The sequence below is a fragment of the Salvelinus alpinus genome, chromosome 7 (assembly GCF_045679555.1).
Source record: "Salvelinus alpinus chromosome 7, SLU_Salpinus.1, whole genome shotgun sequence".
NCBI classification, from domain to species: Eukaryota; Metazoa; Chordata; class Actinopteri; order Salmoniformes; family Salmonidae; genus Salvelinus; species Salvelinus alpinus.
The window spans coordinates 16,551,547-16,574,498 of NC_092092.1; the positions used below are offsets into that span (position 1 = coordinate 16,551,547).

Genomic DNA, 22,952 nt, shown 5'->3' on the forward strand with positions numbered 1-22,952 from the left:
TTACAATATAGCATTAACACTGGAGTGATAGATGTGCAGATGATGATGTGCAAGTAGAGGTACTGGGGTGCAAAAGAGAAAGAAGATAAATAACAATATGGGGATGAGGTAGATGGGTGGGCTATTTACAGATTGTCTGTGTACAGGTGCAGTGATCGGTAAGCTGCTCTGATGCTTAAAGTTGGAGAGAGATATAAGACTCCAGCTTCAGTGATTTTTGCAATTCTTTCCAGTCATTGGCAGCAGAGAACTGGAAGGAAAGGCGGCCAAAGTAAGTGTTGGCTTTGGGGATGACCAGTGAAATATACCTGCTGGAGCGCGTGCTATGGGTGGGTGTTGCTATGGTGACCAGTGAACTGAGATAAGGTGTGGCTTTACCTAGCAAATACTTATAGATGACCTGGAGCCAGTGGGTTTGGCGACGAATATGTAGCGAGGGCCAGCCAACATGCAGGTCGCAGTGGTAGGTAGTATATGCGGTATTGGTGACAAAACGGATGGCACTGTGATAGACTACATCCAATTTGCTGAGTAGAGTGTTGGAGGCTATTTTGTAAATGACATCGCCAAGGATCGATAGGATAGCCAGTTCTACGAGGGTATGTTTGGCAGCATGAAGGAAAGAGGCTTTGTTGCGAAATAGGAAGCCGATTCTAGATTTCATTTTGGATTGGAGATGCTTAATGTGAGTCTGGAAGGAGAGTTTACAGTCTAACCAGACACCTAGGTTATAGTTGTCCACATATTCTAAGTCAGAACCGTCCAGAGTAGTGATGCTAGTCAGGCAGGCGGGCAGGTGCGGGCAGCGATCGGTTGAAGAGCATGCATTTAGTTTTACTATCATTTAAGAGCAGTTGGAGGCCACGGAAGGAGTGTTGTATTGCATTGAAGCTTGTTTGGAGGTTAGTTAATACAGTGTCCAAAGAAGGGCCAGATGTATACAGAATGGTGTCGTCTGCGTAGAGGTGGATCAGAGAATCACCAGCAGCAAGAGCAACATCATTGATCGACACAGAGAAAAGAGTGGGCCCGAGAATTGAACTCTGTGGCACCCCCATAGAGACTGCCAGAGGTCCGGACAACAGGCCCTCCGATTTGACACACTGAACTCTATCTGAGAAGTAGTTGGTGAACCAGGCGAGGCAGTCATTTGAGAAACCAAGGCTGTTGAATCTGCCGATAAGAATTCAGTGATTGACAGAGTCGAAAGCCTTGGCCAGGTCGATGAAGACGGCAGCACAGTACTGTCTTTTATCGATCACGGTTATGATATCGTTTAGGACCTTGGGCTTGGCTGAGGTGCACCCATGACCAGCTTGGAAACCAGATTGCATAGTGGAGAAGGTACGGTGGGATTCGAAATGGTCGGTGATCTATTTGTTAACTTAGCTTTCGAAGATTTTAGAAAGGAAGGCCAGGATGGATATAGGTCTGTAACAGTTTGGGTCTAGAGTGTCTCCCCATTGAAGAGGGGGATGACAGCGTCAGCTTTCCAATCTTCGGGGATCACAGATGATACGAAAGAGGTTGAACAGGCTAGTAATAGGGGTTGCAACAATTTCGGCTGATAATGTTAGAAAGAGAGGGTCCAGATTGTCTAGCCCGGCTGATTCGTAGGGGTCCAGATTTTGCAGCTCTTTCAGAACATCAGCTGTCTGAATTTGGGTGGAGAAGCGAGGGGGGGGCTTGGGCAAGTTGCTGCAGGGGGTGCAGAGCTGTAGGCCAAGTTAGGGGTAGCCAGGTGAAAAGCATGGCCAGCCGTAGAAAAATGCTTATTGAAATTCTCCAATATCGTAGATTTATCGGTGGTGACAGTGTTTCCTAGCCTCAGTGCAGTGGGCAATCTTACCTGTATACAGTGGGGCAAAAAAGTATTTAGTCAGCCACCAATTGTGCAAGTTCTCCCACTTAAAAAGATGAGAGGCCTGTAATTTTCATCATAGGTACACTTCAACTATGACAGACAAAATGAGAAAAAAAATCCAGAAAATCACATTGTAGGATTTTTAATTAATTTATTTGCAAATTATGGTGGAAAATAAGTATTTGGTCAATAACAAAAGTTTATCTAAATACTTTGATATATACCCTTTGTTGGCAATGACAGAGGTCAAACATTTTCTGTAAGTCTTCACAAGGTTTTCACACACTGTTGCTGGTATTTTGGCCCATTCCTCCATGCAGATCTCCTCTAGAGCAGTGATGTCTTCGGCTTCCACGGCTCGTGACCATCTTTGATTGAAATGCTCCTCTTGCTGTGCTCCTTCGACTCCGCTATCAGATGGGGGAGCTCCGGGCAACACCGGCCAGTCGGATAATGACAAACGACAAGGCAGAGCTGCATCCAACATCTCTGCCTGAACGCAGTAGAAAAGGTAAAACATTCCACTCTGCATTTTCCCCAGTTTTTTACGTAGGCTGGCGACCTGCGTGATTAAGGAAGCCACCTCAATACTATAATCCTCGACAAGCAAACTATTGTCACATTGGAACTCTGAGTGATCAGTTTGTCCTGAAACAAAGTGTAGTAGATACAGGTCCTGCCACATTGGAACTCTGAGTGATCAGTTTGTCCTGAAACAAAGCGTAGTAGATACAGGTCCTGCCACATTGGAACTCTGACTGATCAGTTTGTCCTGAAACAAAGTGTAGTAGATACAGGTCCTGCCACATTGGAACTCTGACTGATCAGTTTGTCCTGAAACAAAGTGTAGTAGATACAGGTCCTGCCACATTGGAACTCTGACTGATCAGTTTGTCCTGAAACAAAGCGTAGTAGATACATACAGGTCCTGCCACATTGGAACTCTGAGTGATCAGTTTGTCCTGAAACAAAGTGTAGTAGATACAGGTCCTGCCACATTGGAACTCTGAGTGATCAGTTTGTCCTGAAACAAAGTGTAGTAGATACAGGTCCTGCCACATTGGAACTCTGACTGATCAGTTTGTCCTGAAACAAAGTGTAGTAGATACAGGTCCTGCCACATTGGAACTCTGACTGATCAGTTTGTCCTGAAACAAAGCGTAGTAGATACAGGTCCTGCCACATTGGAACTCTGACTGATCAGTTTGTCCTGAAACAAAGTGTAGTAGATACAGGTCCTGCCACATTGGAACTCTGACTGATCAGTTTGTCCTGAAACAAAGTGTAGTAGATACAGGTCCTGCCACATTGGAACTCTGAGTGATCAGTTTGTCCTGAAACAAAGCGTAGTAGATACATACAGGTCCTGCCACATTGGAACTCTGAGTGATCAGTTTGTCCTGAAACAAAGTGTAGTAGATACAGGTCCTGCCACATTGGAACTCTGAGTGATCAGTTTGTCCTGAAACAAAGTGTAGTAGATACAGGTCCTGCCACATTGGAACTCTGACTGATCAGTTTGTCCTGAAACAAAGTGTAGTAGATACAGGTCCTGCCACATTGGAACTCTGACTGATCAGTTTGTCCTGAAACAAAGCGTAGTAGATACAGGTCCTGCCACATTGGAACTCTGAGTGATCAGTTTGTCCTGAAACAAAGCGTAGTAGATACAGGTCCTGCCACATTGGAACTCTGACTGATCAGTTTGTCCTGAAACAAAGCGTAGTAGATACAGGTCCTGCCACATTGGAACTCTGACTGATCAGTTTGTCCTGAAACAAAGCGTAGTAGATACAGGTCCTGCCACATTGGAACTCTGAGTGATCAGTTTGTCCTAAATCAAAGCGTAGTAGATACAGGTCCTGCCACATTGGAACTCTGACTGATCAGTTTGTCCTGAAACAAAGCGTAGTAGATACAGGTCCTGCCACATTGGAACTCTGACTGATCAGTTTGTCCTGAAACAAAGCGTAGTAGATACAGGTCCTGCCACATTGGAACTCTGAGTGATCCAGTTTGTCCTGAAACAAAGCGTAGTAGATACAGGTCCTGCCACATTGGAACTCTGAGTGATCAGTTTGTCCTGAAACAAAGTGTAGTAGATACAGGTCCTGCCACATTGGAACTCTGACTGATCAGTTTGTCCTGAAACAAAGTGTAGTAGATACAGGTCCTGCCACATTGGAACTCTGAGTGATCCAGTTTGTCCTGAAACAAAGCGTAGTAGATACAGGTCCTGCCACATTGGAACTCTGAGTGATCAGTTTGTCCTGAAACAAAGTGTAGTAGATACAGGTCCTGCCACATTGGAACTCTGAGTGATCAGTTTGTCCTGAAACAAAGCGTAGTAGATACAGGTCCTGCCACATTGGAACTCTGACTGATCAGTTTGTCCTGAAACAAAGCGTAGTAGATACAGGTCCTGCCACATTGGAACTCTGAGTGATCCAGTTTGTCCTGAAACAAAGCGTAGTAGATACAGGTCCTGCCACATTGGAACTCTGACTGATCAGTTTGTCCTGAAACAAAGTGTAGTAGATACAGGTCCTGCCACATTGGAACTCTGAGTGATCCAGTTTGTCCTGAAACAAAGCGTAGTAGATACAGGTCCTGCCACATTGGAACTCTGAGTGATCAGTTTGTCCTGAAACAAAGCGTAGTAGATACAGGTCCTGCCACATTGGAACTCTGAGTGATCAGTTTGTCCTGAAACAAAGCGTAGTAGATACAGGTCCTGCCACATTGGAACTCTGACTGATCAGTTTGTCCTGAAACAAAGCGTAGTAGATACAGATCCTACAGCGCTGGAACCGTTAATGTATTTCTCCAGACAAAGAGGGCTCCATTACAAAACTCATCTGGGACTAACTTTGTTAGCTTGATGGCTAGCAGCTTAACGTCTCGTCAAGCAGGCTTCAACCTGTCTGTTAAGCGGTATTCCGGTACAATAAATAGCGGTCTTAGCTGTTAAAAGCTAATGAATCCACGTAAAAACAAGTTCAGTATTTATATTTGTGAATATTGATTATGTTTTATACAAAAATAACAAACCAAGTGTTTCCAGCATACAGTGTTCAGCTGGCAACTCCGATGACGTCACTCCACAATCAGAGCCAGTTGATTCTGTCTATAGAAGGTCCCACAGCTGACAGTGCATGTCAGAGCAAAAACCAAGCCATGAGGTTGAAGGAATTGTCCGTAGAGGTCCGAGACAGGATTGTGTCGAGGCACAGATCTGGGGAAGTGTACAAAAACAAATCTGCATTGAAGGTCCCCAAGAACACAGTGGCCTCCATCATTTTTAAATGGAAGAAGTTTGGAACAATCAAGACTCTTCCTAGAGCTGGCCGCCCGGCCAAACTGAGCAATCGAGGGAGAAGGTCCTTGGTCAGGGAGGTGACCATGAACTCGATGGTCACTCTGACAGAGCTCCCAATCCAATTCTGTGTGCCAAGCTGTCATCAAGGCAAAGGGTGGCTACTGTGAAGAATCTCAAATATAAAATATATTTTGATTTGTTTGACTCTTTTTTGGTTACTACATGATTCCATATGGGTTATTTAATTATTCCACAATGTAGAAAATAATAAAAATAAAGAAAAACCCTGGAATGAGTAGGTGTATCCAAACATTTCACTTGTACCGTATGTATATATTGTTTACTTTATTTATACACTTAAGTCAATAAAGTATTTACAAAGACCACCTGTCAAACATCAACGAACACCACAACAATCAACAACAATGCCTGTTGTGTACTGAACCATCCATAATAAAGTGTTATGCGCCATTTTGTGTCCCAATGGTTCCAATAGTGGCAGCTGCATTTATTATAGTCAATAACTGTCGCCAAAGGCTCAGTGCCATTATCCTCATAAGGTGAAGTATTGAAAACAGGGCCAATCATTTTGACACCTATCTTTTGGAGAATTGTTTTTATTACTTGTTAAAATCTCTTAGTCATTGGATTATGATAAAAATATATACATATTTTTTGAGCATACAATATAGCTTAGTATTTGGTATTAGTAAATTTATAGTCTTTTTTTATACAATCTTTATCAAGGGTGTCAATAATCTCGGACCCCAATGTATATGTCCTAAAATACGCAGCTGTAATATGAAGAGCACAGGGCTGGAGTGGCAATACGTACTTGCGGTAAGCACATTTGACGTTGTAGCCGGCGGCAGAGTTAAGCACAGGGATTCCCAGAGCCTGGTAGACAGTCTTCCATACGGACCCACTGTCAATCTGCTCAGGACACGAGAGAACAGGACAGAGAGAAATACAGATTCAACATTTCTGTCAGACTGGTAGCCAGTCACATGAGAACATTCACTAAGGACAAAGGCTGGTGAAATCTACAATATGGTTATAGAGCTGTATTATGATCAGTGGAGCTGGGTACACACATCGTGGAAGCCTCCCAGTTTCTGCACCAGTCTATAGAGCTTGAAGAGGTCCAGGTTCCTGTAGCCCAGCACGGGCTTCTTGTTGATGGGGGTTCCTACAGGAGGATCAACAACACGATGGTCTGATGAAAACAGGTTCAGAAGTAGCACACACACGTCAAGCTACTTTCAGGGGCAAGGTACATAACGTGTGTTCAAAACGTTCAACTCAAACTAGCTTTGTCGCAATACCAGAATGTTGACTTCGATACCAATACCAGGTTAGGTATCACGAAACTAGATACCGAAACGATACTCAATACTAAACCGATACCCAATACTAAACCGATACTCAATACTAAAACGATACTCAATACAAAAACGATACTCAATACTAAAACGATGCTCAATACTAAAATGGTACTCAATACTAAAACGATACTCAATACGATAGAAAATCTTCTATTCTTTATTCAATGTCTTAAAATAAATAAAAACCATGTTGAATAACAGAAGAATATCTTCAATATCCCCTATGAAAAACCATATCTGAGACTCAGATCAGACAACATCATTTTACAATTACACTTGTTTTAAAATTCAATTTGATACACAGAGTTCATTTGCTCATCTATGGCCTTAATATTGGGTCAAGTGACATTCATGAGAGGTATGATTCATTACTCATTCCAGCTAAATAATTGAATGTAATAAATGAATAGCTTCGTTCCAAACGACAGAAAAACACCGAAGCTCATTTCTGAAGCTTCTACATTGCAATAGTCTACACACCATAGAAATACAACATACTGCATACTGCGATTCCCAGTGTGCATTTCAACTCCCAGGGTGCAATGCTCCACCCAGGGCTTCTGGCTGGCGTTAACAAGCCCAGACAAACGTGAAGTTGTGTAAATATATTGCTGTTAGTTCTGACATACTATAATGATCTTATGGATGGTATGCTGAATATATGTTCATGTCATTGTCACAAAAAAAATATTCACATTTAATTGCTAGTAGAATAACGTTAAATGCAAATGTCATGGGTAAAATAGTTATTTATGTCATTTTGGAACTAAACCTCTCTTCCTCTGCTTTATAACACATTTTGCTTAGTTGTTTTGGTGGGCTATCCCTCGACTGCTCTGTAATCACAGTATTCCCATAGTTCACTTCTGCAGCCAGTTCTGTCAACAAGCTGCGAGTGGAGGTATGATGTTTTCCTTAGAAGAAGCCATGCTGACGGCATTTTCTCTCTCGCTTGTTTCTCAAAAGTGGCTTATGCTGTGCCAGCTGCATGAGCAAATAGCCTGGCTAGCTTACTACTGTCCCCTAGAGAAGACAAGTAGCCTGGCTAGCTTACTACTGCCCCCTAGAGAAGACAAGTAGCCTGGCTAGCTTACTACTGTCCCCTAGAGAAGACAAGTAGCCTGGCTAGCTTACTACTGCCCCCTAGAGAAGACAAGTAGCCTGGCTAGCTTACTACTGCCCCCTAGAGAAGACAAGTAGCCTGGCTAGCTTACTACTGCCCTCTAGAGAAGACAAGTAGCCTTGCTAGCTTACTACTGCCCTCTAGAGAAGACAAGTAGCCTGGCTAGCTTACTACTGTCCCCTAGAGAAGACAAGTAGCCTGGCTAGCTTACTACTGCCCTCTAGAGAAGACAAGTAGCCTTGCTAGCTTACTACTGCCCTCTAGAGAAGACAAGTAGCCTTGCTAGCTTACTACTGCCCTCTAGAGAAGACAAGTAGCCTGGCTAGCTTACTAATGCCCTCTAGAGAAGACAAGTAGCCTGGCTAGCTTACTACTGCCCCCTAGAGAAGACAAGTAGCCTGGCTAGCTTACTACTGCCCCCTAGAGAAGACAAATAGCCTGGCTAGCAGCTTACTACTGCCCCCTAGAGAAGACAAGTAGCCTGGCTAGCTTACTACTGCCCCCTAGAGAAGAAAAGTAGCCTGGCTACCTTACTACTGTCCCCTAGAGAAGACAAATAGCCTGGCTAGCAGCTTACTACTGCCCCCCAGAGAAGATTCAGACAAATTACTAGACTGATTCGATCCTCTCAATCCGTATATGACGTGAGACACATTTGACAGAAGTACTGAAAGTAACAAATTCTAATAGCTAACCGTTTTAATGTTCTAGTATCAAAAAGGTAGTGAAGTTGCAGTATACCTACACCTACTACTGTAGGCTACTACATACCGACACTACAATAACCTACTACTGTAGGCTATTAGCCCAGTCTGCTGTTCCCACATGCTTCAAGAGGGCCACCATTGTTCCTGTTCCCAAGAAAGCTAAGGTAACTGAGCTAAACGACTACCGCCCCGTAGCACTCACTTCCGTCATCATGAAGTGCTTTGAGAGACTAGTCAAGGACCATATCACCTCCACCCTACCGGACACCCTAGACCCACTCCAATTTGCTTACCGACCCAATAGGTCCACAGACGACGCAATCGCAACCACACTGCACACTGCCCTAACCCATCTGGACAAGAGGAATACCTATGTGAGAATGCTGTTCATCGACTACAGCTCAGCATTTAACACCATAGTACCCTCCAAACTCGTCATCAAGCTCGAGACCCTGGGCCTCGACCCCGCCCTGTGCAACTGGGTCCTGGACTTCCTGACGGGCCGCCCCCAGGTGGTGAGGGTAGGTAACAACATCTCCACCCCGCTGATCCTCAACACTGGGGCCCCACAAGGGTGCGTTCTGAGCCCTCTCCTGTACTCCCTGTTCACCCACGACTACGTGGCCATGCACGCCTCCAACTCAATCATCAAGTTTGCGGACGACACTACAGTGGTAGGCTTGATTACCAACAACGACGAGACGGCCTACAGGGAGGAGGTGAGGGCCCTCGGAGTGTGGTGTCAGGAAAATAACCTCACACTCAACGTCAACAAAACAAAGGAGATGATTGTGGACTTCAGGAAACAGCAGAGGGAGCTCCCCCCTATCCACATCGACGGGTCAGTAGTGGAGAAGGTGGAAAGTTTTAAGTTCCTCGGTGTACACATCACGGACAAACTGAATTGGTCCACCCACACAGACAGCGTTGTGAAGAAGGCGCAGCAGCGCCTCTTCAACCTCAGGAGGCTGAAGAAATTCGGCTTGTCACCAAAAGCACTCACAAACTTCTACAGATGCACAATCGAGAGCATCCTGTCGGGCTGTATCACCGCCTGGTACGGCAACTGCTCCGCACACAACCGTAAGGCTCTCCAGAGGGTAGTGAGGTCGGCAGAACGCATCACCCGGGGCAAACTACCTGCCCTCCAGGACACCTACACCACCCGATGTCACAGGAAGGCCATAAAGATCATCAAGGACAACAACCACCCAAGCCACTACCTGTTCACCCCGCTATCATCCAGAAGGCGAGGTCAGTACAGGTGCATCCAAGCAGGGACCGAGAGACTGAAAAACAGCTTCTATCTCAAGGCCATCAGACTGTTAAACAGCCACCACTAACATTTAGCGGCCGCTGCCAACAAACTGACTCAGCTCCAGCCACCTTAAAAATGGGAATTGATGGAAATTATGTAAAAATGTACCACCAGCCACTTTAAACAATGCCACCTAATATAATGTTTACATACCCTACATTACACATCTCTTATGTATATGTATATACTGTACTCTATATCATCTACTGCATCTTGCCATCTTATGTAATACATGGACCACTAGCCACTTTAAACTATGCCACTTTATGTTTACATACCCTACAGTACTCATCTCATAGGTATATACCGTACTCTATACCATCTACTGCACCTTGCCTATGCCGTCTGTACCATCACTCATTCATATATCTTTATGTACATATTCTTTATCCCTTTACACTTGCGTGTATAAGGTAGTAGTTGCGGAATTGTTAGGTTAGATTACTTGTTGTTATTACTGCATTGTCGGAACTAGAAGCACAAGCATTTCGCTACACTCGCATTAACATCTGCTAACCATGTGTATGTGACTAATAAATTTGATTTGATTTGATTTGATACTACATACCAACACTACAATAACCTACTACTGTAGGCTACTACATACCAACACTACAATAACCTACTACTGTAGCCTACTACATACCAACACTACACTAACCTACTACTGTAGGCTACTACATACCAACACTACACTAACCTACTACTGTAGGCTACTACATACCAACACTACACGAACCTACTACTGTAGGCTACTACATACCAACACTACACTAACCTACTACTGTAGGCTACTACATACCAACACTACACGAACCTACTACTGTAGGCTACTACATACCAACACTACAATAACCTACTACTGTAGGCTACTACATACCAACACTACAATAACCTACTACTGTAGACTACTACATACCAACACTACACTAACCTACTACTGTAGGCTACTACATACCAACACTACAATAACCTACTACTGTAGGCTACTACATACCAACACTACACTAACCTACTACTGTAGGCTACTACATACCAACACTACAATAACCTACTACTGTAGGCTACTACATACCAACACTACACTAACCTACTACTGTAGGCTACTACATACCAACACTACAATAACCTACTACTGTAGGCTACTACATACCAACACTACACTAACCTACTACTGTAGGCTACTACATACCAACACTACACTAACCTACTACTGTAGGCTACTACATACCAACACTACACTAACCTACTACTGTAGTCTACTACATACCAACACTACAATAACCTACTACTGTAGGCTACTACATACCAACACTACAATAACCTACTACTGTAGGCTACTACATACCAACACTACAATAACCTACTACTGTAGGCTACTACATACCAACACTACAATAACCTACTACTGTAGGCTACTACATACCAACACTACAATAACCTGAGGGAGAATTCAACTATGTGGGAGGCAGTTCTCTAACAGTCTAGATGGGCGGATTGATCTGAAGGAGTGTGTCTCACCTCTGTCCTCCATGAACTTGTACAGCTGCTGCAAGAAGTTCTCTCTCTCCTCGGGGAAGGGCTCCACTTCCTCCTGAACACAGGAACAAGAAATTACATCACAGATGACCTTGACTCCTATAATAATAATATTAATACTTTGGGTGGGGTGCTTATATTGTCCTGTTACACAGAGTGTGAAATGGAAATGTGTTTCCTGCATATCCCAGCTCCCCCTGAGAAACCAGCAGGGAGTGGGGTCACGGCCCGGGTCACCATATCCCAACTCCCCTTGAGACATCCACAGGGAGTGGGGTCACGACCAGGGTCACCATATCCCAGCTCCCCTTGAGACATCCACAGGGTGTGGGGTCACGGCCAGGGTCACCATATCCCAACTCCCCTTGAGACATCCACAGGGAGTGGGGTCACGACCAGGGTCACCATATCCCAGCTCCCCCTGAGAAACCAGCAGGCAGTGGGGTCACGACCAGGGTCACCATATCCCAGCTCCCCTTGAGACATCCACAGGGAGTGGGGTCACGGCCAGGGTCACCATATCCCAGCTCCCCCTGAGAAACCAGCAGGGAGTGGGGTCACGGCCAGGGTCACCATATCCCAGCTCCCCTTGAGACATCCACAGGGAGTGGGGTCACGGCCAGGGTCACAACCAGAGTCACCATATCCCAGCTCCCCTTGAGACATCCACAGGGAGTGGGGTCACGGCCAGAGTCACCATATCCCAGCTCCCCTTGAGACATCCACAGGGAGTGGGGTCACGGCCAGAGTCACCATATCCCAGCTCCCCTTGAGAAACCAGCAGGGTGTGGGGTCACGGCCAGGGTCACGGTTGTAGAGCGCCCCTGGAGCAATTAAGGTTAAGTGCCTTGCTCAAGGGCACAGCGATGGATTTTTCACCTTGTCGGCTCCGGTATTCGAACCAGCGACCGTACGTAACACAATCTCTAACCTCGAGGTTACCTGCCGCCGTGAAATGGGTGTGTCACATTCATGCCCTGGACAATTAAAATTCCTTCCAATATCATGTATATACTGTGTGAAAAGAAAGGGTCCTAGAATCAGATTTCATGCCCTCCTGTGGCTTACTCAGCAGCTTCAAAAAATATAAAAAACGATTTACATGTCTTTTGATGTCCATGTCGTTAAATGTCCACGTCGTTAAATGTCCACGTCGTTAAAGGTCCACGTCGTTAAATGTCCACGTCGTTAAATGTCCACGTCGTTAAATGTCCACGTCGTTAAATGTCCACGTCGTTAAATGTCCACGTCGTTAAGGAGGTCAATACAAACTGACGCGTTTCAGCGACAACCTTCGTCAGCGTGAATTATTAGCCAGCAGGATAAAGACTGAATAATATGACCATTAATACCTCCTCTTCTGCGCTGGTGTCTTCCTCCTGTTCTTCCTCATCATCATCATCTTCCTCACTGCTGGAACTCTCGTCCTTCACCTCTGTCCTCCAGGAGCTGGGCACTGCTGCCTGATGCACAAACTCCAGAGCCTCATCCAGCGCTGACACACACACACACCCCGGACACAAACACACCGGACACACACACACACCCCAGACACACACGGAAACACACACACACCGGACACCCACACACACCGGGGACACACACACACACCGGACACACACCGGACACACACACAGGACACACACACACACCGGGGACACACACACACACCGGGGACACACACACACACCGGGGACACACACACACACACACGGAAACACACACACACACACGGAAACACACACACACACACCGGACACACACATCACATTGAGGGCCATAATACATACGGTGTATTCAGACCCCTTTCCTTTTTCCACATTTTGTTACGGTACAGCCCTATTCTAAAATGGATTCAATACCTTATTTACATAAGTATTCAGACCCTTTGCTATGAGACTTGAAACTGAGCTCAGGTGCATCCTGTTTCCATTGATCATCCTTGAGATGTTTCTACAACTTGATTGGAGTCCACCTGTGGTAAATTCAATTGATTGGACATGATTTGGAAAGGCTCACACCTGTCTATCTATATAAGGTCCTACAGTTGACAGTGCATGTCAGAGCAAGGAAGGGTACCAAAACATTTCTGCGGCATTGAAGGTCCCCAAGAACACAGTGGCCTCCATCATTCTTAAATGGAAGACGTTTGGAACAACCAAGACTCTTCCTAGAGCTGGCCGCCCGGCCAAACTGAGCAATCAGGGGAGAAGGGCCTTGGTCAGGGAGGTGACCAAGAACCCGATGGTGACTCGGACAGACAGAGCTCCAGACTTCCTCTGTGGAGATGGGAGAACCTTCCAGAAGGACAACCATCTCTGCAGCACTCCACCAATCAGGACTTTATGGTAGAGTGGCCAGACGGAAGCCACTTCTCAGTAAAAGCCACATGACAGTCCGCTTGGAGTTTGCTAAAAAGCCCCTAAATGACTGTCAGACCATGAAAAACAAGATTCTCTGGTCTGATGAAACCAAGATTGAACTCTTTGGCCTGAATGCCAAGCGTCACGCCTGGAGGAAACCAGGTACCGCTAATCACCTGGCCAACACCATCTCTACAATGAAGCACGGTGGTAGCAGCATCATGCTGTGAGGATGTTTTTCAGAGGCAGGGACTGGGAGACTAGTCAGGATCGAGGGAAAGATAAACGGAGCAAAGTACAGAGAGATCCTTGATGAAAACCTGCTCCAGAGCGCTCAGGACCTCAGACTGGGGCAAAGGTTCACCTTCCAACAGGACAACGACCCTAAGCACACAGCCAAGACAACGCAGGAGTGGCTTCGGGACCAGTCTCTGAATGTCCTTGAGTGGCGCAGACTTGAACCTGATCGAACATCTCTGGAGAGACCTGAAAATAGCTGTGCAGCGACGCTCCCCATCCAACCTGACAGAGCTTGAGAGGATCTGCAGAGAAGAATGGGAGAAACTCCCCAAATACAAGTGTGCCAAGCTTGTAGCGTCATGCCCAAGAAGACTCAAGGCTGTAATCGCTGCCAAAGGTGCTTCAACAAAGTACTGAGTAAAGGGTCTAAATACTTATGTAAATGTCCGTTATTATACATTTGCAAAAAAATCTAAAAACCTGTTTTTGCTTTGTCATTATAGGGTATTGTGATGTCATTATGGGGTATTGTGATGTCATTATGGGGTATTGTGATGTCATTATGGGGTATTGTGATGTCATTATGGGGTATTTAATGTCATTATGGGGTATTTTGTGTAGATTGATGAGGGAAAAAAACTATTTAATCCATTTTAGAATAAGGCTGTAATGTAACAAAATATGAAAAAAGTCGAGTGGTCTGAATACTTTCTGAATGCACCGTACGTCCCTCACAGATTATTACCTCCATAATACATATGCCCCTCACAGATTATTACCTCCATAATACATATGTCCCTCACAGATTATTACCTCCATAATACATATGTCCCTCACAGATTATTACCTCCATAATACATATGTCCCTCACAGATTATTACCTCCATAATACATATGCCCCTCACAGATTATTACCTCCATAATACATATGCCCCTCACAGATTATTACCTCCATAACACATATGCCCCTCACAGATTATTACCTCCATAAAACATATGTCCCTCACAGATTATTACCTCCATAATACATATGTCCCTCACAGATTATTACCTCCATAATACATATGTCCCTCACAGATTATTACCTCCATAAAACATATGTCCCTCACAGATTATTACCTCCATAACACATATGCCCCTCACAGATTATTACCTCCATAAAACATATGTCCCTCACAGATTATTACCTCCATAACACATATGTCCCTCACAGATTATTACCTCCATAATATATATGTCCCTCACAGATTATTACCTCCATAACACATATGTCCCTCACAGATTATTACCTCCATAATATATATGTCCCTCACAAATTATTGGAAAGGGAAGCAGTTAGCTGACTAGTGGTGGCCATTCAACATGATACATGTCCATTGGGGTGGGAGCAGGGTAAAAAAATGGCAGTTCAGGAAGGAAATGACATCATGACCCGGCCGGGATCACAAAGCATCGCAGGCTAGGAGTGCTGCTGATCTACAGTCAGTTAAGATAATGAAAAAGACTACATGGTCTGACAGAGGGGACCTAAACACTGATCCTAGATAATCACTCCTACTCTAAGACACATTATGAACACACGGACCATGGTGATCGGTCTGTCTATGCTAGAGGAAGACGTCCCTCCTCTTCTCTCTTCATCCTCCTGCTCTTTCCCTCACCCCCTCCTCAGGGGTGAACACAGACAGACAGTGATATCTCACCTGGTTTGAGTCCTGCGTCTGCTTTAGGAGGAGAGTCTGTGTCCATCACTCTCACGTCCTTCCTCAGCACAGTGTTACTGAAAGAGAGACACAACTTCAGTCAAAATCAACAACACAAACTAAAAGTGTCAAATGTAACCGTTTGCACAGAGAACTCAGACTCTGAACAGCTAGAGGGGGTTGGTTAGGGGGGTTGGTTAGGGGGGTTGAGAGGGGGTTGGTTAGGGGGGTTGAGAGGGGGTTAGTTAGGGGTGATGGAGAGGGGGTTGGTTAGGGGGGTTGAGAGGGGGTTGAGAGGGGGTTGAGAATAAGGATAATGGGAACAAAATACATGTTTAACATTATGACTGAATGTAATCCTAGCAGAAGAGACCAAGCGTGCATCTTTCTTCACTATTTCCAACAACTCTACAGGTTCATGTCACACATCATCACCATGCAAATAACACGTGTTTTATAATGCAGCACTTCAGATGACTCACAATTTACCATCCTGGAAGGAGCGGATGAGGATGCTGTCTTTCCTTATGGTGGCCTCTTCATGGCAGTCTGGGGTGATGACCTGGTGGGGGGGGAGAAAAGGAGAGTGAGTATGACTGCTCAGACAAGGCACAGAGCAAAGTGGGTATGGATGACAGAATATGCCACAGGACAAACCCCTCCAATATGCCACAGGACAACCCCCTCCAATATGCCACAGGACAAACCCCTCCAATATGCCACAGGACAAACCCCTCCAATATGCCACAGGACAAACCCCCTCCAATATGCCACAGGACACTCCCCTCCAATATGCCACAGGACAAACCCCTCCAATATGCCACAGGACAAACCCCTCCAATATGCCACAGGACAAACCCCCTCCAATATGCCACAGGACAACCCCCTCCAATATGCCACAGGACAAACCCCTCCAATATGCCACAGGACAAACCCCCTCCAATATGCCACAGGCCAAACCCCTCCAATATGCCACAGGACAATCCCCTCCAATATGCCACAGGAAAAAAAAACTCCAATATGCCACAGGACAAACCCCTCCAATATGCCACAGGACAAACCCCTCCAATATGCCATAGGACAAACCCCTCCAATATGCCACAGGAAAAACCCGGTATGTCTGTGTAATCATGTTGGCATTGTTGTCCTTGAATATGTTCCAATCCGTGGTGTCTAGGCAGTCCTTTGACTCCCCAATGGCCTCGTCAGTCCAGTTCCGCACCATATATTTGACAGGCTAGTTTCTTTCTGTATGGGGAGAATGAGGTGTAGCATGACATGGTCTGAGTTCCCCCGGGGAGTGTGGGGGACAGCGTGGTATGCCCCTTTAATAGTGTTGTAAACATGGTCCAGAAAATGCCGCCAAGTGTTTGTATCTAGGAAGTTCCTGTTGTAGGCTAGAGTGGTTCAAATCCCCAATGATGGTGTAAGTAGAATCCAGGTATTTCCTTCCCACCTTTGATCTGATCAGCCAGTAACTGTTGCACTGTGCGCACAGACACTCGGCACAACGTAGACCCCGGCCAGAATGACGAAGGGCTGAAAATAGATTCCAGATCTGGAAGAGGATTTACATAGAATAGTGACATCATTGCACCCGTAGTACACACACCACTGCCTTGGCATTTACTGCACTGCTCCGAGAAGCCATCAGCCCGGTACAGCTGGAAGCCGGTGTCGTGACGTTGGACACCGGGATGCAATCAGCCCTGTACAGCTGGAAGCCGGGATGCCATCAGCCCGGTACAGCTGGAAGCCGGGACGCAATCAGCCCTGTACAGATGGAAGCCGGGACGCAATCAGCCCTGTACAGATGGAAGCCGGGACGCAATCAGCCCTGTACAGATGGAAGCCGGGACGCAATCAGCCCTGTACAGATGGAAGCCGGGACGCCATCAGCCCGGTAGAGCTGGAAGCCGGGACGCCATCAGCCCGGTAGAGCTGGAAGCTGGCTAGATCCACAGGGAATATAGTAATGTAACCACCTCTCTGTAAACAGGAAGCAGAAATCCTTTTCTGTCCTTATCAGAAGTTGTAGCTCGTCGGTTGTTGGCGAGTGAAGGCACATTGGAGAGGTAAAGGCCGGGCAGAGGGGCACGGAGTCCTTGGCTTCTGAAACGCAATAGATTCCCGGCTCGCCTCACCCTATGTCTTCGTCGCAGAGTCCCATGGCCTCGGTTTGAAATGCGACTCGTAGTCGGGGAAGTCTTCAGTAGTATATTGGTGTAGTATACTAACACCGTGGCTGCTCACCGGGCGCCACCTAACACCGTGGCTGCTCACCGGGCGCCACCTAACACCGTGGCTGCTCACCGGGCGCCACCTAACACCGTGGCTGCTCACCGGGCGCCACCTAACACCGTGGCTGCTCACCGGGCGCCACCTAACACCGTGGCTGCTCACCGGGCGCCACCTAACACCGTGGCTGCTCACCGGGCGCCACCTAACACCGTGGCTGCTCACCGGGCGCCACCTAACACCGTGGCTGCTCACCGGGCGCCACCTAACACCGTGGCTGCTCACCGGGCGCCACCTAACACCGTGGCTGCTCACCGGGCGCCACCTAACACCGTGGCTGCTCACCGGGCGCCACCTAACACCGTGGCTGCTCACCGGGCGCCACCTAACACCGTGGCTGCTCACCGGCCGCCACCTAACACCGTGGCTGCTCACCGGCCGCCACCTAACACCGTGGCTGCTCACCGGCCGCCACCTAACACCGTGGCTGCTCACCGGCCGCCACCTAACACCGTGGCTGCTCACCGGGCGCCACCTAACACCGTGGCTGCTCACCGGGCGCCACCTAACACCGTGGCTGCTCACCGGGCGCCACCTAACACCGTGGCTGCTCACCGGGCGCCACCTAACACCGTGGCTGCTCACCGGCCGCCACCTAACACCGTGGCTGCTCACCGGGCGCCACCTAACACCGTGGCTGCTCACCGGGCGCCACCTAACACCGTGGCTGCTCACCGGGCGCCACCTAACACCGTGGCTGCTCACCGGGCGCCACCTAACACCGTGGCTGCTCACCGGGCGCCACCTAACACCGTGGCTGCTCACCGGGCGCCACCTAACACCGTGGCTGCTCACCGGGCGCCACCTAACACCGTGGCTGCTCACCGGGCGCCACCTAACACCGTGGCTGCTCACCGGGCGCCACCTAACACCGTGGCTGCTCACCGGCCGCCACCTAACACCGTGGCTGCTCACCGGGCGCCACCTAACACCGTGGCTGCTCACCGGGCGCCACCTAACACCGTGGCTGCTCACCGGGCGCCACCTAACACCGTGGCTGCTCACCGGGCGCCACCTAACACCGTGGCTGCTCACCGGGCGCCACCTAACACCGTGGCTGCTCACCGGGCGCCACCTAACACCGTGGCTGCTCACCGGGCGCCACCTAACACCGTGGCTGCTCACCGGGCGCCACCTAACACCGTGGCTGCTCACCGGGCGCCACCTAACACCGTGGCTGCTCACCGGCCGCCACCTAACACCGTGGCTGCTCACCGGCCGCCACCTAACACCGTGGCTGCTCACCGGCCGCCACCTAACACCGTGGCTGCTCACCGGCCGCCACCTAACACCGTGGCTGCTCACCGGCCGCCACCTAACACCGTGGCTGCTCACCGGCCGCCACCTAACACCGTGGCTGCTCACCGGGCGCCACCTAACACCGTGGCTGCTCACCGGGCGCCACCTAACACCGTGGCTGCTCACCGGGCGCCACCTAACACCGTGGCTGCTCACCGGGCGCCACCTAACACCGTGGCTGCTCACCGGGCGCCACCTAACACCGTGGCTGCTCACCGGGCGCCACCTAACACCGTGGCTGCTCACCGGGCGCCACCTAACACCGTGGCTGCTCACCGGGCGCCACCTAACACCGTGGCTGCTCACCGGGCGCCACCTAACACCGTGGCTGCTCACCGGGCGCCACCTAACACCGTGGCTGCTCACCGGGCGCCACCTAACACCGTGGCTGCTCACCGGGCGCCACCTAACACCGTGGCTGCTCACCGGGCGCCACCTAACACCGTGGCTGCTCACCGGGCGCCACCTAACACCGTGGCTGCTCACCGGGCGCCACCTAACACCGTGGCTGCTCACCGGGCGCCACCTAACACCGTGGCTGCTCACCGGGCGCCACCTAACACCGTGGCTGCTCACCGGGCGCCACCTAACACCGTGGCTGCTCACCGGGCGCCACCTAACACCGTGGCTGCTCACCGGGCGCCACCTAACACCGTGGCTGCTCACCGGGCGCCACCTAACACCGTGGCTGCTCACCGGGCGCCACCTAACACCGTGGCTGCTCACCGGGCGCCACCTAACACCGTGGCTGCTCACCGGGCGCCACCTAACACCGTGGCTGCTCACCGGGCGCCACCTAACACCGTGGCTGCTCACCGGGCGCCACCTAACACCGTGGCTGCTCACCGGGCGCCACCTAACACCGTGGCTGCTCACCGGGCGCCACCTAACACCGTGGCTGCTCACCGGGCGCCACCTAACACCGTGGCTGCTCACCGGGCGCCACCTAACACCGTGGCTGCTCACCGGCCCCACCTAACACCGTGGCTGCTCACCGGCCGCCACCTAACACCGTGGCTGCTCACCGGCCGCCACCTAACACCGTGGCTGCTCACCGGGCGCCACCTAACACCGTGGCTGCTCACCGGCCGCCACCTAACACCGTGGCTGCTCACCGGGCGCCACCTAACACCGTGGCTGCTCACCGGGCGCCACCTAACACCGTGGCTGCTCACCGGGCGCCACCTAACACCGTGGCTGCTCACCGGGCGCCACCTAACACCGTGGCTGCTCACCGGGCGCCACCTAACACCGTGGCTGCTCACCGGGCGCCACCTAACACCGTGGCTGCTCACCGGGCGCCACCTAACACCGTGGCTGCTCACCGGGCGCCACCTAACACCGTGGCTGCTCACCGGGCGCCACCTAACACCGTGGCTGCTCACCGGGCGCCACCTAACACCGTGGCTGCTCACCGGGCGCCACCTAACACCGTGGCTGCTCACCGGGCGCCACCTAACACCGTGGCTGCTCACCGGGCGCCACCTAACACCGTGGCTGCTCACCGGGCGCCACCTAACACCGTGGCTGCTCACCGGGCGCCACCTAACACCGTGGCTGCTCACCGGGCGCCACCTAACACCGTGGCTGCTCACCGGGCGCCACCTAACACCGTGGCTGCTCACCGGGCGCCACCTAACACCGTGGCTGCTCACCGGGCGCCACCTAACACCGTGGCTGCTCACCGGGCGCCACCTAAGACCGTGGCTGCTCACCGGGTGCCACCTAACACCGTGGCTGCTCACCGGGCGCCACCAAACACTGTGGCTGACTCACCAGGCACCAGCTAAAAGCCGGCAAACTGTATAAGTGATTACTTTTCATGTTTGTTTCTTTTTAAATCGCAGGACAGGATCAGATGATTACTTAGCTTTATTCAGGATGTCAAAATATTTTTTCTAACACAACAGGACTCGGCATCTTATGAGAACAGACCAGGTATGATGTGGGTCTACACCGTCTTATGAGGACAGTGGTTTCTCTCCTGCTCCAGTACTTCTCCTCTTTTCCGACATGACTTCGGTCAAATTCAGACAAAGTATACATTTCTTCCCAAATCCAACTGTTCAGTGAAATGTCGTATTGGGACTTTTAGTTGGAAGGATGAGACAAATAAGAATGTGTAACAGAAACCTAATTCTGCAATCTCCCCTTTAATGTCTGACCCTGCCTGGTCTAAAGTAGTGCATTATATAGGGAATAGGGTTCTGGTCTAAAGTAGTGCACTATATAGGGAATAGTGTTCTATAGGGCTCTGGTCTAAAGTAGTACACTATATAGGGAATAGGGAGCCATTTAGTCCAGGAGGGAGGCGGAGTTCCGCTGACCTCACAAGAGTCAATATGGTACAGCGTCCTCTTCTCCTCTCTGGGTCTCGGGTCTACCTGCCTTGAAGAACCACTTACATAAGCAAACACTGCTGGGTTGGCTCGCCTGCTGTCACCATGTCAGTGTGTGTGTGTGTGTGTAGTGACCTGTGGAAAACTAAGGTGACAAAACAACAGTCTGGAAAACCCTGATAACTGACTCTCACTTCAAACATTGACACACACACTGTAAACAGAGGGCCTTTCAAATTTTGGGTTGGAGACGGTGCCTTTCGCCATGCGAACTACCACGTGCCCACTGCCACCTAACCCCTACCTGACTGCTTAGTGTACCTTCTCCCAAGAGGATGTTTTTACCTCTGACTGTTGTCATGTAACCTGACTGCTTAGTGTCCCTTCTCCCAAGAGGATGTTTTTACCTCTGACTGTTGCCATGTAACCTGACTGCTTAGTGTCCCTTCTCCCAAGAGGATGTGTTTACCTCTGGCTGTTGCCATGTAACCTGACTGCTTAGTGTCCCTTCTCCCAAGAGGATGTGTTTACCTCTGACTGTTGCCATGTAACCTGACTGCTTAGTGTCCCTTCTCCCAAGAGGATGTGTTTACCTCTGACTGTTGCCATGTAACCTGACTGCTTAGTGTCCCTTCTCCCAAGAGGATGTGTTTACCTCTGGCTGTTGTCATGTAACCTGACTGCTTAGTGTCCCTTCTCCCAAGAGGATGTGTTTACCTCTGGCTGTTGTCATGTAACCTGACTGCTTAGTGTCCCTTCTCCCAAGAGGATGTTTTTATAATCATGCCATTTTCAGCTGTTCAAATTGCTGATCCACTAAAAATAATGGCTTCATAAGGCTGATTTGTTTCAAGGTAAAGACACAATACTGCTCAGTTTGCAGATACATTTTTACTGTTTTAAGGCTTATTTCCAGCAATTCAACACATCTTGCCATGGGGCAGAGACAAAACAGTTCCTGCAATTCTATACATTTTGCTATCCGAGTGATAAAACCAATGGCAATGCATTTTTATTTTATTTTAGATTCTCCCTGACTGTCCCGTCTTTTTATTTGTGATAGATATTGTTAAATCGAGGATATTTCAGAACTATCTCCATTATGTTTTCTACATACTTTATATATACACACAGTACCAGTCGAAAGTTTGGACACACCTACTCATTCCAGGGTTTTTCTTTACTTGTACTAATTTCTACATTGTAGAATAATAGTGAAGACATCAAAAGTATTGTCACGTTCATCGTAGTGAGGAGACCAAAGCGCAGCGTGATGTGAATACATACTTTTAATAGAAGAAGACTGAACACGAAGAACACTAAACAAACTAACAAAATAACCGTGAAGCTAAATATAACGAGTGCAGACATGCAACTTCACATAGACAATCACCCACAAACCAAACTGGAAAATGGCAACCTAAATAGGATCCCCAATCAGAGGCAACGATAAAC

General features: G+C 48.7%; 1 protein-coding gene across 2 annotated transcripts in view; it reads right to left on the reverse strand.

Annotated features, from left to right (window-relative positions):
* LOC139580516 (AT-rich interactive domain-containing protein 4B-like) overlaps positions 1-22,952 on the reverse strand; it is a 301,203-nt gene that overhangs the window by 176,547 nt on the left and 101,704 nt on the right. For both annotated transcript variants that reach the window (XM_071409283.1, XM_071409282.1), the window contains 6 exons: positions 16,044-16,123; positions 15,562-15,638; positions 12,608-12,750; positions 11,238-11,310; positions 6,278-6,372; positions 6,019-6,116 (listed from right to left, as the gene is read on the reverse strand). In XM_071409283.1, the coding sequence (XP_071265384.1) occupies positions 6,019-6,116; positions 6,278-6,372; positions 11,238-11,310; positions 12,608-12,750; positions 15,562-15,638; positions 16,044-16,123 (566 nt within the window). The remainder of the gene's footprint in view (positions 1-6,018; positions 6,117-6,277; positions 6,373-11,237; positions 11,311-12,607; positions 12,751-15,561; positions 15,639-16,043; positions 16,124-22,952) is intronic.